Genomic DNA, 17,098 nt, shown 5'->3' with positions numbered 1-17,098 from the left:
ATCCCGGAAACACGAAGGTCTCCTGGAAGACCGTTGAGACAAAAAGAAGCAAAGCACCGACTGGCAGAGAGGAGGGAGAAGTCCTACCAGAAGGACGGCTCATGAAAATCCAACGATATAGAAACACACAGGGAATGGAGAAGGGTGGCAGCCCACAGGCCAGGCTGATGGGCACCATCACTTCCTTTCTTCCTCTCTGCTCCCAACAGCCTCCCAATCAGCTCTGCCCACGAAAATGCTCTGCACACAGCTGATGATCATCATCTTACAGCTCACTCTCTCTCCCATGCTGCTAGAAAAACAGACAGACCAAAACCAAAGGCTCCCACAGCCTCACAAACCGAGCTCAGACTCCGAGGAAACACAGTAAGTTCTCACCACATTCAATTGTGTGTGACTACTTTCATCCTGTCCAACTGGAAGGTTCTCGGAGGCAGAAGCCAATCTTGTTTATTTTTTGATAAGCAAGTGCTCTTACAAGTACCTTGGGCATAGAAGTTCAAAACATATTTATCAAATGAGCAGATGATGTAACTCATGAATTTTCTATAATATTGTCAAGATGGGTGGGTAGATGACCTTGTGTGGAAGTCAGAAGTTTAGATTTGATACAACAGACTCTCCGGCAAGCTTCTAGAAGTTCTGTATAGGGGAGTGGAATGATAAAAATACTGTTTGAAGTAACTTGAGTTGTGGCTGTAGGGAATATTACCCCAGAAGTAGAAAGATCATTTTGCTAATAATGTTTTGCTACAAAAAGAGTAAAACAAAATGAGATTTTTGTCTGTTCATTAGTCACTAATGTGTATATTCCTTCAATAAACACCACAAAAGAAAAATGTCTCTTTAATGTATTTTAAATGAGTTCATTCTGATATGAGAGACTTTTTTTTTCAGGCTAGGTAATAGTTATATTTCTTGATTTTAAAGAATAGCAACCCAAAAACCTTAGCAATTAAGGACAGATATTCTTATTTATGAATTATAAATATTCTCCATATTAGAATCTTCCAAACTGACACTCAAACAAAATTTGAAAATTGAAAGAACTCCATTTTGTCTGTTCTTATTACAGTGCAGAACACTTGATTTTGGGGTTTTATCACAGCTAAAGTTAGATGGTGGTTTATGTGAGTAGAATTTTATAATCTAGCCTAACACTTGGATGTTAAATTAATGAATTCATCAGCATTTGAAAATGTCAGTGCATTAAAAAGTGCTAAGAGGTTGTAACTGGTGCCTATTCTCCTTTCTAAGAACTGTTCTTCCTCTGCTCGAGCCTCACCTACCATGTGCTAGAGACAGCGGGGATGACAGGAGGGGCTGGCAGCACAGGGTACACAGGCAAAGAGATAAATGCAGAGGTCCTCAATTTTGGCTGTTCATTAGAAAAATCTGGGAGCTTTGAACAGCTATGACACCGTAAGCCACACTCCAGGCCAATGTCAATACATTTTAAAAGGCCCTCCCCCTGCCCCAGCGGATACTTTGTTATCCAGGCTTGAGAACCAGTGAATCAGAGGCAAAATATATGATGCTACTGATTTTATTTTAAAGAGAAGACAAGCTTTCACTTACCTGCCTTCTGACAGTGCACAATCTTTTCATACACAGCATCTGCATTTTCAAGCAATGCCTTGAGGGACTGCATCATCTGCAAAGGGAACATCCAGACAAGAATTACACCTGACAGCGACACACCAGGTTGCACACGTGCAAGAGGCGCCTCCCCTAACGTCAGGCCCAGGCTCTTTTCTCTGACTTCCCACTACTCAAGTTCAAATGTGTATGTGAAAAATGATAAAATCACACATCACTGTGAAATGGCTTAAGCAACCTTTTCAGCATAAGTTTCAGGTATACTAGCAGTGAGGCTTGTACAATACTGAATTTGAAACTGGAGCCAGTAATGAACTAAGGTCGTTTCAGTGTGAAAAACTACAAATAAATATGTGCATACAGTGTTTTAAATCATATTTTCAGTCATTCATTTCAACAAAATCTTCCACTCCATCTTATAGGCAGTTTCAACACCTACACAACTTACCCTTTGCAGCCCAAATGCCTTCATCTGAAGATCAGTGTAAAATTTATGAGGATCAAAAAACAGCTTCTATTTGATGCATCACTAATGATGATATCTTTAATGTTCCTATCAATGATTTTAAATATCCAATCTTGAGTTCTTGTTCCAAATTGCATAAGCTTGCTTTAGTTTTAAGAGCCAAACTTGAATAAAAAAGGGTTGGGGCACAGCTGATCTATCATTTTACTCACCAAAGTATTGGGGAAAGTAATGGTTTTGGCTCTAACATTACTATGGAAACGGGATAGCCAGATTCAGCTCTCTGGCTCAAGCAGGTATAATTATTGATGCTTACCTTAAGGGTAGATTCTAACTTTTTGTACTTAAATGTCCAAATATTTTGCATTATAATATCACTCATCTATATTTCATGACATTTCTAAGTAACAAATACCAATCCATCATTCTTCATTCCTTTAAATTCTGTGTTGTTTTTCTTTATAGTATTTATCACTGGCTGCCACAGTAATTGTTTCATAGAAATGAAATATAGGTTGGATTATTTGTATAACTCAAAGAACACTATATTTTGATTAATTGCACTTATTTAAACTAAAGCATAATCAATATGCCTCTCAAGAAGTGCACCAGATTCTTCAAGTCAGTCACACAGCATTTATCAACTTCCACTGTTCTAAGAGAATTATAGTGAGCACCCAAAGGTTTCATACCGGCGGCCCCTGAGGAGGAACTAGGGACACAGTGACCTACAGGACATAGACCATCTTCAAGGAGTTCACAGCCCAGTGGTGGGGCTTGCACTTTGGAATTCAGTGCTTTCACATTCACTCTTCAAGATCTGAGTCATTTCTGTAAATTAAAATAGTCTATTTTACAGCTTGACATACTGAACAGGCAGTGATGAAAATGAATAGTCAAGAACTCAATTATACTGATATCAAGTCATTTGTACTATTACATAATTCGCATACTGAAAAGGTTCATCTCGTCACTGGTAACCTTTTCCAGCTTTGATGTCAAGCCAAATGAGAGATATAAAGAACTTATTCAAGCAAGGATGGTGGCTGTCACAGCTTAGTATCAAAGAACTGGCAACTGTGCCTCCTTTATTCGAGTAGAAAAAAATTAAAAAATAAATACAAGCGATGAAATGAACCTGGTCATGACACAAACGGGCAGGACAGGAGTGTAACAGAAGGATGGAAGAAAACCAAGCAGCAGCACTAAGCACAGGCTCAGGCACACAACCTGTGGGGGAGGGTGTTTAAAACAGATTTACACCGAGGGGGCAGCAGGGGCAGAAAAGAGTACAGATTTACACGTGTTCAAATCCTGGTTCTGCTATTCATGAGCTGTGTCATCTAGGACAAGATATTAAACATCACGGAGCCATAATTTCCTACCTGTAAAGTTGCGAGAATTAAATGAAATGATGCAAGGGACTGGCACAAAGAAGACACCATGACTGGTTAATGTCACAGCTGACTCCTCATTTATCCAGGGGTCTGGTGGAGCATTTTCTGATAGCCTGATTTGAGCTGGATGAGCATGACTTCCTTTCATATGTTCACTGGCAATGCTTCAAACACTCATCACACATTTTAGTTTTACTTAAAAAGCCTGGTTGATGAAGTTCTGAAAATCAACAAAGTGCATTCTTCTTCTTTTTATAATCCTCACCTGAGAGTATTTTTTAATTGATTTTAGAGAGATAGGAAGAGGGAAGGCAGGGAGAGAGAAGCGGGGGGGGGGGGGGGGGGGGGGGCGCATTGACTGGCTGCCTCCTGCACTCATTCCAACTGCGGATTGCACCCGAAACTTAGGTATGTGCCCTGATTACATATCAAACCCACAACCTTTTGGTTCATGAGACAATGCTCCAACCAACTGAGCCACCTGGCCAGGGCTGCACTATTATTCTTGAAAGCATCTTCCAGTTTAAATTACTACCAAAGGCTACAAATTATGCACCTTTCAGCTGTAAAATACAGGCAAGGCTTAAGAAATGCACATCTATGTCAAGGGGCCGGACAGGGAAGTTCACGGCCTCCTGTGCTCTGTAATACTTGGAGGATCAGGCCTTTGTTGTTGGGACAATCATCTTCTGAGGCCATGTAAGTGGGACCCTGAGCTAAGGGCCGAGAATAAATAAAGAGCTGCTGGCCCAGGACTATGAGCAAACAATAATCACTATAGCATGTGGCACTGTCACTGCAGCCCATGTGCTGTTGTGTGTGACAGCCATGGCAGGGTGGTGGGATATTTAATAGTGGTGTCCTGGCGTCCATGGTGATGTTCCCTTTGTGGCTTGGACTGCAATACAAAAGTTCTTCTCCCAATAACGGGAGTGAAATGCATTTCCTCCTTCCCCGTTCTTACTTATGAGTGATATATAAAATATGAAGGTGTCTAATACACCAGGTGGAGTATGCAAGCATAGTGAAAATCCAGTCCTCTCAGATTTGTGAGTAAACAGCAGCAGGTATTGGCAGAGTATGTGTGTGTGTGTGTGGGGGGGGGGGGAGGTGGGGGAGAAGGGAAGGGTCTGGGGCAGAGTTCCAGAGGGAACCAGCTTAGGAGAAAGTAGGCTAGCAAAACTTAGACCAGGCAGGAAGAAACATCCAGACCTTAGCAAAAATGATTCCCTTTGCCACACCTGTTATTAAATGTTTTCACCACTTCCTTTTGGCGGAGGTACTGCCAATTTTTTTCTTTTTATAACTTTAGGGTATATATTTATAGTTAGGGTGCACGCTTATAATTAAATGAACATATGGCAGTTTGTAGTTCTCGTCCATTGCATGAGTTCATGAATCCTCAACTCTTGCAGTATTTGCATAAGTTCTTCCCGAGTGAAAGAGCCCCTCTAGGTATCCTCACGGGAGCTCTCTGGACTGTGGGCTCCTTCCTGCAAATGTGCCAGGTAGGTGAAGGGTCCAGCATGCTGAGAGGGCAGGGCCGGGCAGTGGGCTCTCCTGCCTGCCAACCAGCTATGTCTTGCTTCATTCAGCTGACTATATGATTGAATGTAGAGCAGCACACAGTACTGGGGACAGCAGGGACATGATGGGGTGCCGTTCGATCTTGTGGGGACCAATCTCTGACTGGGTCTGCTTCTTTATAACAAGCTGTGATTACAAATAGTACAAGTGTTGGCTGAGTGAGTCAAAACGAAAGTAATTCAATGCGTCCTCTGCATCAGGTACATACTTGGTGCATCTATTTCACTGAATGCTCACCAAATCCCTGGGAGGCGGGTAGGTAGGGTGTTAGTTTGATAGCCATGAACACTGAAGGCCTGAGACTTAAGCAACTTTCCCAAGGTCATCTGGCATTAAGGACAAAGGAACTGGAACTAATCGACAATGGAACTGGTATTCCGCTTGACCTCAAAGCCTCTGCTCTTTCCACAGCACCATGATAGATCTCGACGTGAGAGGCAACTGCACAAGAGGAGGAAAAGCACTGCAACCAGAAAGATGTGGGAAAGAAAACGCAGTAACTTCTGATAGGTACTGTGGACCCTGAGAAAGACGATACCTACTGAGAAGGGCTCCTGGTAACTAACTGGGCTCAAATGTTGAAGTCAGAGCCTCGCAGCCATTTCTGCACAGGGGCCTCTCACACACACTGCACTGCAGAGAGAAGCCTGCACCAGGCTGCCTGCCCCCTGCACTGAACTGCCTTCCTGCACTGTGTTTCTGCCACCTGAGCCAGCCCTTAAAGGAGTTCCTGGAATCCTATTTCAACCAAGAGGACTAAGACTTTCCCTAGCCAATCTATATATATAAAAGCCTAAGCAACCATAGAAACCGAACAGGTTGTGTGGGGCAACCAGGCCAGCAGGGGGGTTAGTGAGGGTTGACCAAACGACTGAGCAGCAGGCTGCGTGGGGCAACCAGGCCCGCAGGGGCAGCAGTCAGGGGCGACCAGGCCGGCAGGGGGAGGGAGTGAGGGGCAACCAGGCCGGCAGGGGAGGGGCAGTTAGAGGTGACCAGGCCGGCAGGGGGGGCAGTAAGGGGAGACCAAACTGGTGGTGGGGGGCAATTAGGGGCAACTAGGCTGGCAGGTGGGGCAGTTGGGGGTGACCAGGCCAGCGGGGGGTGGGGCAGTTAGGGGCGATCAGGCAGGCAGGCGAGCAGTTAGGAGCCAGTGGTCCCAGATTGTGAGAGGAATATCCAACTGCCAGTTTAGGTCCCAGATTAGAGAGGCTGTAGGTTGGGCTGAGGTGACCACCCCCCCTGCACGAATTTCTTGCACTGGGCCTCTAGTTGTATATAATTAACATCTTCCCCAACTAATCAGAGCACCTCTATTCTGACCAATCAGGAGGTGTCCTTAGGACCAATCAAACTGGGAGAATTTGGAGTCTTCATTTGAATGAGGGATCGGGGTGGGGACTTCTGTCTATAAGTCAATTCCCCTGGGCTCAAAGAGCTCACGTTCACTTTCCACCAAAGATTGAAGACTGTTTTTCCCCTGCTGGAGCTGAAACAGTGAATTTGAAACACTGAAGGTGTCTTGCCAGAGAGGGGCCTGGCTCCAAGGCTTCCAAACTGTCACGCTGCTTCACAGTTGAGCTGTGTGCACTGAATAAAGTTTCCTTCTTTACTGCAACCCCAAACTGGGGATTCCTGTGGGTGGTGAGTTGACACCAATGACCATAAGTTGACGGTACTATACGGTATGTTAGTGTCATCTCAACTATTGACACTGACCCAGAATTGTTTTTAAATAATATTTCTATGAAGCACTTGGGAAACCATTTTTTTAAAAAATGACAACAATAAACAATTTGCTCTGGCTGGTGTGGCTCAGTTGATTGATCATTGCCCAATGCACCGAAGGTTCAATTCCCGGTCAGGGCACCCACTTAGGTTGCAGGTTTGATCCCAGTTTGGCAACCCATTGATGTTTTTCTCTCACATCAATGTTCCCCTCTCTCTCTAAACATCAATAAACAAATAAATAAACAATTTACTTGGCTCAATAATTAATTATTATAGCAGATAAATCATTTATATTTAATGTAAAACTACTAGAATAAGCATCTCAGACTAGACAAAAGCAGACATGGGGAAGGACAACAAAAGGTGAGTCAAAGGGGAAACTGCTTTAAGTTATCTTATTTCTTCTGCATATATTATATTAATATGTCAATACCACGCAAGGCTCATTAGAGTGGTTGGTTTCATCAGCATAATTTGCATAACTGCAAATGGCTTAACTTCAACAGTCCCCTTTAAATGCACAGGTATAACTCTTGGCACCGCAATCAGGCATCCTGCTGCTTGCTCAGTAACTCACCATGTGGACACTCACACTGCTTATGAAGTACAAGATGCGTTTATATAGCTGTTGCTAATGGAGTTTATATTAGTGTCCAGTTACCTGTACCTCCCAAATTTCTGGAATAACGCATTAGAAAAATAATCTATGGATTTAACATAGATTTGATCAACTCTAACATAAGATTTTAATATAGGATTTAGATCAAAAGCAGGAAATAAAGGCAAATAAAAATTCCAATTCATATTTTATTAAAGTTGGAAAGAAACCAGCAATGCCTTTTATAAGAATACTCTGCTTTGAAAATAACTGCCCATGTTAGTGTAAGGCAAACTTTTCTGATTAGAGATGTTATGAGCAGGCCAATTACTATATTAATATATTTCTTATTACTGGCTTTCTATAGACTGAATCTTTACTTTCTGTTTTGAAATTTGCATATCATTTTGGAAAATTCTGTTTTCTGAATAAGCAAGGCCATGGTTTCATGTAGGAACCTTATGTCTGATTTTAGACAATACACTAAATCTCCTTTCATCCCAAGAACACAGATTTTGATAACTACAAAAGTAATTTGTCAATAATTTTAAGTCCTTGGATGAAAGACATTTAATAATAGTAATAACATATTCTAAAGTCTCTATTTTCCCCGTTTGACCTTCATTTTCAGATAGAAAATGCCTCTCTCTTAAGACCTCCCTTTTCCTTTCCCCATCTTCACACCTGGATGCTGCTGCTACTCCCGGGCAGCTGTTTCTAAGGAAGCTACAAAGTCTGAGAGGTGCTGAAGCTGTTATAAAAGAGAACAGCTAGATAGCAAAAAGGGCTTGTTCTTGTACACAGATTCTGTGACTGGGTGACACATAACAGGTAAATATCTTCCCTAACTCAATACGTGAGCATCATTCTCAAACTTCCCAATGGACTTATAAAAAAGATTCGCCTGGTCCTCACCGAACACCTCCAGAGTGCCAAGTCCTGGGGATGCATGTAGGCCTTGGTTGACAGAGCATGCCCAGGCGGCAGGCTGGCAGGAATGGCCTCAGGTACCACCGAGCTCAGGAAAGACCCTGGTAAGACCAAAGCTGGACCTGCCTCCAGGGCTCCAGGGATGAATAACAAAGCAGCAAATGTGAACCAAGGATGGAGGTCTTTAGAAGATGAACTAATTCAATTCAAAGCATCATTCTACCTCCAGCGAGAATGATCTTTATGGCAGTCTCTAAAGCTCAGTGTCATTGGAGGATTGTCACCCTGATGCTACACAACCTTACAAAGCGAGTTGGTTCACTAATGCTGAGAACAGGACAGAAAATAAAAACAAAATACCCTCAGGAATCTAAGCTTTGCCGCTTTTTTCTGTGTTCCTGAAAGTAACATCTGAGTTAACAACATGACCTTTTTTCTTAACACTTTGCAATAATAATTAGTATGTGAGTGAAGAACTTTCGAATCAAATGCAGAAACACTGGAATTCACAGGGGACATTTTCTCTCACTAAACCCTCTCAAAGCTGAACTACTTGAAGAAAAAACCATTTATAAAGCTATTGATTGAAAATACAACATAGCTTTTAATACTTGAAAATAACATAAAAATCACATTTGGGGTGCGAAAGTTATACGGCTGTGGGGGCTCTTTGCCCAGCTGTGTGCTACAATGAAGCCTAGTCCCTCTTCCCCATCAAGGCCGCGGCCACAGTGCTGGAGGGGGAAGGGCAGAGCGCTGGCCACCCTCCAGGGCCCGAGGTACGCCCAGTCATTGATAGTTGCGGTCACCATCCCTCTAGCAAGGTCACTATGAAAACACTTTTAAATAACAAGCCGTTTCCCAAGTAACCTGTCCTAGTTATCTCACTTCTGCTTCCACATTTTCCACTATGCAAATTATAGAAAATTATAGAAAAAAAACCCTACATAATGGAAAAATTACAGAAAGAACCCACAGTCCTGCCAGTTTAAGAAGCACTGCGGAATTATTAACAAACATGAAGAGAGGAGCATATTTTATGTGGGTGCCACCCCATACGGGACCCCACTGCGGCATGATGAGGAGAGGCGGGATGCGAACCAATGTAAAGTATCCTTAAGCTCTCTAGGCATTTCCATTCCTATTGGAGGAAACACATCCAATTCAATGAATTTACAGTTTTAAGCAGAGATGCTCTGTGTTCAAAGTGGAATTTCAGAAGGAAGAACAGGGTGAGGGAAGAAATGAAGGTGGGGCCTGAAAGTGGGAAGGGAGCCCCTGCTCTATGAGAGACATGGGAGGCCGAAGAGGGACTGGGACGAAAGGGTGGGCTGGGGAATGTGCAGGAAGAAAGGGCGACAGGACAGGACTGGGTGGTTTATGTGCTGTGGGCACAGGGAAGAGCCCAAGACACAGAGGGTCAGCTGGGCAGGTAAGGAAAACTAGAGCTCACCCACCAGCTGTAAAGCATCTCACAGTTTACAAAGTGTCTGGAACACGTTAACTGCTCCAGGCGGTGGAGCTCCCCGAGATGAGGTGCTTACAATGGGGCAGCCTTGAGAAAAGCCGGCAGCAGGAACCAGGGACCCTGTGGTGCTTGGTTCCGGCTTTGGAAACTGGGAATTTCTGCCCAGGGGTTGCAGCTGAGATGAAAGGTCTCCACCTCCAAGGGAGGAATTGCAAAAAGAAGTGAGATTAAAATGTCACAGAGGAGCTCCGGAGAATACTAGTGCAAGAGACAGGGAAGTGGTTGGAGGGGAAGGAAGAACAAGGGCAGCAGACATTTACTGACGTGCAAGCAGAGTTTCTGGAAGGGGGTGGGTCTACAATGTGAGGAGCTCTGGCTTTGGCCACTTGATAATTGTGGAGAATGCAGTCCCGACAATTCTGCTATAATGTGATGAGCATACGGGATCCTGAAAATCAGTGCGCTATAGAGAATGTGCAAGAAAACCCAGAAGGTTTGCGGGAGAAATGGGGTTAGGGGCACGCCATTAAGAAATTTTGCAGTGACATTAAACAAAGACAGGAACTGAATAACAGTGAGCACACAGGGCTGCGTGTGTTAAAGTTAAGGAATGCAAAAATTACTCCAATGAATGTGGCACCTGACCGTGAAGAAGACCTGAAATCTGCTTGTGGAAAGGGTGTCAGAAGTGTTGCAGCTTGTGAGTTACTGTGAAGTGGGAGGCGGAGAGTGAGATCTGAAATCCCATGAAAAGTTGTAACACAAGACACGGATGGGCGTAGCTCCTAACCCACTTGGTGAACGAGTAGCTGGTAGGTATCTGAGGTGTGAATGTGTACATTCAGTTCACCAAGGTGCAGTTTTCTGCGTCCACTAGTGTTTCTTGTGGTCAAAACTGTGTATAAGCAAACACAACATTTGCCTCAGGCTAAAATTGTTCACTAACGTGTCATTCAAATAAATTTGCATTTTTCAAAACAAGTGTTGTAGCAGAACTGACTATAAAAGGGAGAGTATTTCAAAATATTTATAAGGGTTTTTGGTTTTTTTTTTATTCTCCTATGCAATTATACTGGGAAGTATAAACTCTCAGTTCCAATCATATTCCACCTAAGTATGGTTTTGGCATCGTAGAAGCCTGTCTCAACACCGTCTCAACTATTTTAACAATCATTTCTTGCCAAAGGATAGATGCCAAGTGCTGTGTGAATCTGGAGTGAATTATGAATTTTGAGTGACCCGGGTCCAGATCCAGGAAGCCAAGGATTCTCTAGCTTTTCAAAATGCTCTAACTTCTCATAAAGTTCACTTCAGGGTGAGAGTGGCACGTACCTACAGGATGCATGTGGTTCTCCTGGGACACCACTTTCCTCTAAACACTGATGCCATCTGAATCTTATGCACTACATTCCAGATAAAATCCTGTACAGCAACATCCCATCTCATCTGTAGGTGTCTAGTTGAGTTTTCACAGGACCAAAAGCCTCCTCTACCACAATCAATGTGTCCATCTATAATTTCTCACTCTCAATTAATATATTACCATATTTACACACGTGGAAAGGGCTGCATTTCACAAAGCAAATTCCAACTTTAATTAAACAGCAATTTCTGAGGTGAATCACCATGAAAAGATAAAGACATTATGCTAATTATATGCAGAGTAATATGGCTCTCTCCTGTTCTCACCCAAATAACCATTTGGATTCAGTATAAAAGTCATAAAAATGAACAGAACCACGTAGTCAGCTTCTTACCCTCCACCAGCTGCACTGGCCCTCAGTGCTTGTGGATGGACTGAAAGGTTACACTTACGGGTGCTTCTGAGAGGCACTTCCAGTGTCAGCCACTAGAAGTCCTTAGCAACACGCCGTTGTTAGGCTGGAGGAGAGGAGAAAGGAGCAAAGAAGAGAGAAAATACCACCAAGAGGAAATTGGGGGTGGGAGAGAGCATCAGGTGGGGGAATAAAAGAAAAAACAAGTGACAAAATCAGAGGCAGAACTTAGAATGCACCATGGACTTATCCAAAGATAAATTTTAAGTCAGATAAGGAATGTTTATATCCTGCAGACAACTGAACAAGCTATCAGGCCATGACCAAACCCTTATTCACTCACATTTCTAGATTAATTGGAATTTAGCATAACTAGATGTCTCCATATGTTCCCAAATATATTTAAACAGACTAGGGGCTGGAGCAGCTCCATTCTGTGCACCATAACTGGAGGGAAAGAGAAAAGGGCTCCGGAAAAAACAGGGGTTCCTGTTACCAAAAGATTACTCATGAAGTCAGTGCACAGGTTTAAAATATTCATCCTCCTGTAACTTGTTGGCAAGGTGTTAAAACTTCTGAACAGTGTTAGTTTCACCAAGTACACAGAATTTCAAAAGGCCGAATGGAATTGTGGTTGATCTTGTACTATTTCTGGTCCTGTACAATACAATATTCAGAGAAAACAAAAATTACTGAAAATTGAAAAACAAAACAGAACCCAAACTACCCTTAAAAGGAACTCCAAAGCAATTCTAAAACTATCCAGAACAATGACATAATAATTCCTACCAGCTCCTGTACAGGTCCCCATATCATGTTGTGCTTTTCTGTGTGGGGAGCATGAATACAGTAAGTTAATTATAATAACCCGGTTATTTCTCCATTTTATGACCAACCTCACAGGATCGGCCGTCTCCTTAGGGAAGCACGTGGGGTGCCATGTGTCACTTTCTACATGGTTACTGCGGGAGGCCTTGCCCGACTCCCCTACACTCAACAGGTGACCTCATAGCGCGTGATGAGTTGTGCTCCATGGTTACATGATAGATGTGGACACACACACACCCATCCTCTCTGGGGCCTTTGGCCATGTCGGCCTTCTAACATTGTAAAATGCTTCTCTGCTTTTCTAAACTGTAACAATGATATGCTTCTATCACATCTCATACCATCCCAGGTGGCACCTGTGCTCACATATCCTCTCTGGTGATGAGTAGGGAGGGATAAGTGAGAGACTCAACTACTTAGAAAGGAACTTTCACCGGGGCCTTTGGGCAGCCAGCCACTCACTCCTGCCTCCAGCAAATGCCTGGGAAGAGGGAAGAAGGGCCAGGGCACCGCTGTGGCTCTCAGATCTTAGAAGATTTGAAGATAATGAGTGCAGAGGCTACATCAAGGTGAGGTTGGAGCCTGCAAATACTGTGAGTTCCAAAGAACTGATAAGAATGGCTGAAAACCTGGCCCGAGTCATCCCTGCAGGAAGAAAGGGGAACTTGAACTTGTTACCCCCAATTATTCAGTGAGCAAGCTACTTCTGGAAAGTAGATCAGAAACTTCAGGATGTTATACTTACTCTTCCAAGTCACCAAGGACCATTTAGAGTTCTGACATGCTCGTATAAAACGATTATTACTAAATTAATTGGATTTCAAAAGATGCAATTTGAATTAAACATAGTACCTCTTTTATTACTGTGTATTTATATCAAGCCTTTTCTCCAAGGGGATCAAGGTGATTTAGAAACTCCTAATTAACAGAAGGTAATTCAATCACAGTGTTACTGTAAGGTATCATTAGCTTCTCTCAGGTCTGTGATAACTCAGTATAGATGTTAGGTAAGAGAGAAAAGCAATTTGAGGTTTTTCTGTAATGAAAAGAAACACTTTTAAGCACAACGAAGTGTCCACAGTATTCCAGGGATGACAGAGCTGGAGGACAGGAGTGCACAGGCCGGCCACTACAGTATTTACAGGATACGCCCAGGCATCGCTCCCAGCGTTGACCACATAACTCACGGGTTCCTCTGTCTTCCCGTCTCAGAGTAGCGAGCTTAGCCCAGTGGTGTGAAACCACCTTCTGCTTTTCACTCTGTAACTTTAAGCGTGCCTTTATGAGAGGGAGTGACCATGCTCCCCACACAGCAAGGCTGCTGCTGCTGCGAAGTCTGGAGTGATGTTAAAACGCACTCACATAAAGGTCTTAAAGCTTCAAGAGCTACAGTTTCTAGATTTTGAAAAGTAATAATGATTAGGGTTCAGGGTTAGGGGGGAAAAGTAATAATGACATGACAGTGATACCATTTATTGAGACTTTGTTATGTTCTAGACCAGTGGTTCTCAACCTTCTGGCCCTTTAAATACAGTTCCTCATGCTGTGACCCAACCATAAAATTATTTTCGTTGCTACTTCATAACTGTAATGTTGCTACTGTTATGAATTGTAATGTAAATATCTGATATGCAGGATGGTTTCAGGTGACCCCTGTGAAAGGGTCGTTCGGCCGCCAAAGGGGTCACGACCCACAGGTTGAGAACCGCTGTTCTAGACTCTCATACCTTCTGAGGTGATGATACTATGCCCGTCCTTCAGATAAAGAAATGGATTTTCCCACAGTCGCAGAGTAAGTACCAGAGCAAGGACTTGCTTGTGACCAAGGCTCAAATTCTTTTCTAGCACCACCCGCTGAACATCCCACTCACCTACTTCCTAGGGCAGTGATTTTCAACTGGTGTGCCCCAAGAGTATTTACAACATGCAGCAACTGGCTATTTGGTCAGGGGCACTGACCTCTTTTCCCTTAGGTTGTCAAATAAAAAAAATGACAACAGCCAACACAACAATAGCCGTCCAGTGTGAATGAATCGAAATTATGCCTATTTTTTTGTCAGACTGGTAAGGAACGTATTTTGTGTGTGCTGCAGAATTTTGACAATTACTTTACATGTGCCATGAGAGGAGAAAGGTTGAACATCACTGTCCTAGGGTACAGGCAGGTCCCTCCCTCATCCCCCAACTTCTAGTCAGAGTGTCTTTGTATGGGAACAATCTTGTACACATGGATTCACACTCCATGCACACCTGCCCGGTGGATGGTCTGTGTGAATGCACAACGGAATTTACTGACATGGACCGCAAAACACACCAAGGCATGGCTTCTGTTGGGTGCCAAGTGCCCTGGGAGTCAGCTCAGGATGGCCCATGAGATGAAGACAAGGATTTCTCAAGGCGAGGCTGGAGCTGGCGGATGCTGTGCGGCTCAAGGTTTCCTCCCCCGGGAGCACAGGAGTGTGGCACGGCTCACTCAGCAGGGCCAGTTTAGAGTCAGAGATGGGGCGGGTACAACGATCGAGAGACGGTCACCGTCTGGCACTCAAGGACTTCTCTGCTCAACCCAGCAGGAGCCCGTGCCCACCTATTAGCTCACATGCCCATCGGGTTATGAGCATGACTTAGAAATCATAAAACGCTGCACATCCGTGAGGGACGTTCCCATCTCCTGGTGGCTGCACTGAATCTGGCTCCTCTCCTGGCCAGGTGAACAAGCAGGAGCCTCACTCCTCCTCCTCCTCCTCTCCCCTCTGTTCCTCAACCTGCTCTGCTCCTTACTAGCACATCTCCATCTTTAGGAAATCACAGGGCAAAGGATTCCCTGGTGAAGGGTAGGGAGACGTGGAGGGCAGAGGGAAATGATCTGGGGACCTGGGACCCTCACGCCTGCCCTTCCTCCCACCTGTTCTAAGCCCAGCCCCCTCTGCCTCTGCCCCCATGCTCCCCACGGGTGGATGGAGGTGTCCACGAATCTCAGGTGCCCTCCTCTTCCTAGACTGGCAAAGCCACCACTCAGTGCCTGAGGACAGGAGTGTGACCGTCTAGGCTAAGACTCCACAAGCCACCTCCTCACCAGCCCCCACACCTAACCTTCCAAGGGCTATTTGTGATGACACAAATCGGTCCCGTTCAGGGACCTGTAGGCACCCTGGGACACAGATATATGGTAGAAAGAACACCCGATCCCAGCAGTGGAGCTCAAGGTCACTTTCACTCATTCATTCACACATGTATTCTGAGTGCCTGCTCTGTGGTGAGAGCCCGGTGGTGCCCAGGACACACTGTCCCCGCCCTCCTGGAGCTCAGACTTGGGGGAGGGGGAGAGAGGCACCTCACTAAAAGGAGTCAAGCCAATGAATGTACAGTTACAAGTTGCAGTGAGCGTAAGAAGGAAATGAACAGCATGAGGAGGAGCAGGGTGTGGGAATAATCCAGAGGGGCCTCAGAGCAGCTTCTCCAACCCCTGGTGGGAGAGGGCCTCACAGGTATTGTCTCTGCCTCCAGCACCCTTTCTAACCCCTCCCCTCAGAAGACAGCTTTAAATAGAATGTGGTTAGCGTGGCCTGGATGCTATGATCTGAGAGAAAGCCCCCTCCTCCCTACGAGGGAGGGTGAAAGGAAACTAGGGGTTTTTAGAGACGACACAGAGCCTCCACCCAATTCCCCTTTCTCCACCCAACCCTTACCCTCCCCTAACAAGAAATGCTTGATGCGACGGAGAAAAGGAGCCCCACTCAAACCTGTTTTTTGGGCTCATTTTTTAATGCCTTCTTACCAAGCGTGATTATGCATCTCACTAAATACGAGTGAAGTTAGTAACAAATGGTATTGCATTGTAACACAACTCTGCCGACACAGCATGCTCACCTCGGGAACACGGTCAGAAATCAGAGCAACCTTTAATCTTCATGGCCTTCCTCTTCTAGTTTCCGCCTGCAATGTCTTCAGGCTCCTGGCCCTCAAAATGCTAACAAGGAGTATGACTACTTTAGGGGCTCACTGCCTTCCCCAGGACTGGAGTATTCAAGTGCTTACAGCACTCTCCTCCTACCGAGCTAACAGGTAGACGGATGTTCTTATGGATCAAAATTCAACATGCACTGAGTACGTAATTTTAGGGGGAAAATATTTAAAATCAACTGAAGCTGGCAAAAGCAAAGCAGTGCATTGAATGAACTACCTTAAGGCCCGTTTCTCCTGACCCTTTTTGTGGGGCTGGCAAACTTCTGCGAAGGAGCAGACAGCACATATTTTAGGCTTAGTTTCTTTTTTTTTTTTTTCTTTTTTTTTTTAATTTATTGCTGAAAGTATTACAAAGAGTATTACATATGTGTCCATTTTATCCCCCCGCCCTAGACAGTCCCCTAGCCTCCTCTATGCCCCAATGTCTTATGTCCACTGGTTATATAGGCTTAGTTTCTGCTGCAACTGCTCAGCTCTGCCATTGCAGCAGGTCACAGAATATGAAGTGGGTGAAACTTCGTTTAATGGACACTGAGGTTTGGATTTCACAGACTCACAAGAAAGATAGGGCTCAGTTTTAGGAAACCAACGAAAAAGTATGACCCCATCCCAGTTACATTTAGCTAAATACTCAATAGCCATTTGTACTAACAGGGATTGGTTTTTGTTCTGCTTTTGGCACAGATAACTAACTGATTTAAAAGTTAAAATTATTTTGTGCCCCATAACGACATAAATGAGGGTCTAACTCCAACTGAG

At 44.2% G+C, this 17,098-nt stretch overlaps 1 protein-coding gene across 5 annotated transcripts in view; it reads right to left on the bottom strand.

The window, feature by feature from the left end:
* The window catches only part of PLCL2 (phospholipase C like 2), a 166,557-nt gene that overhangs the window by 34,871 nt on the left and 114,588 nt on the right, over window positions 1–17,098 (bottom strand). For all 5 annotated transcript variants that reach the window (XM_081105779.1, XM_081105781.1, XM_081105778.1 and 2 more), the window contains one exon: window positions 1,579–1,654. In XM_081105779.1, the coding sequence (XP_080961905.1) occupies window positions 1,579–1,654 (76 nt within the window). The remainder of the gene's footprint in view (window positions 1–1,578; window positions 1,655–17,098) is intronic.

This window comes from Myotis nattereri (genome assembly GCF_964212035.1).
Source record: "Myotis nattereri genome assembly, chromosome: 14".
Taxonomy (NCBI): Eukaryota; Metazoa; Chordata; class Mammalia; order Chiroptera; family Vespertilionidae; genus Myotis; species Myotis nattereri.
This window is presented reverse-complemented; position numbering and strand designations above follow the sequence as displayed.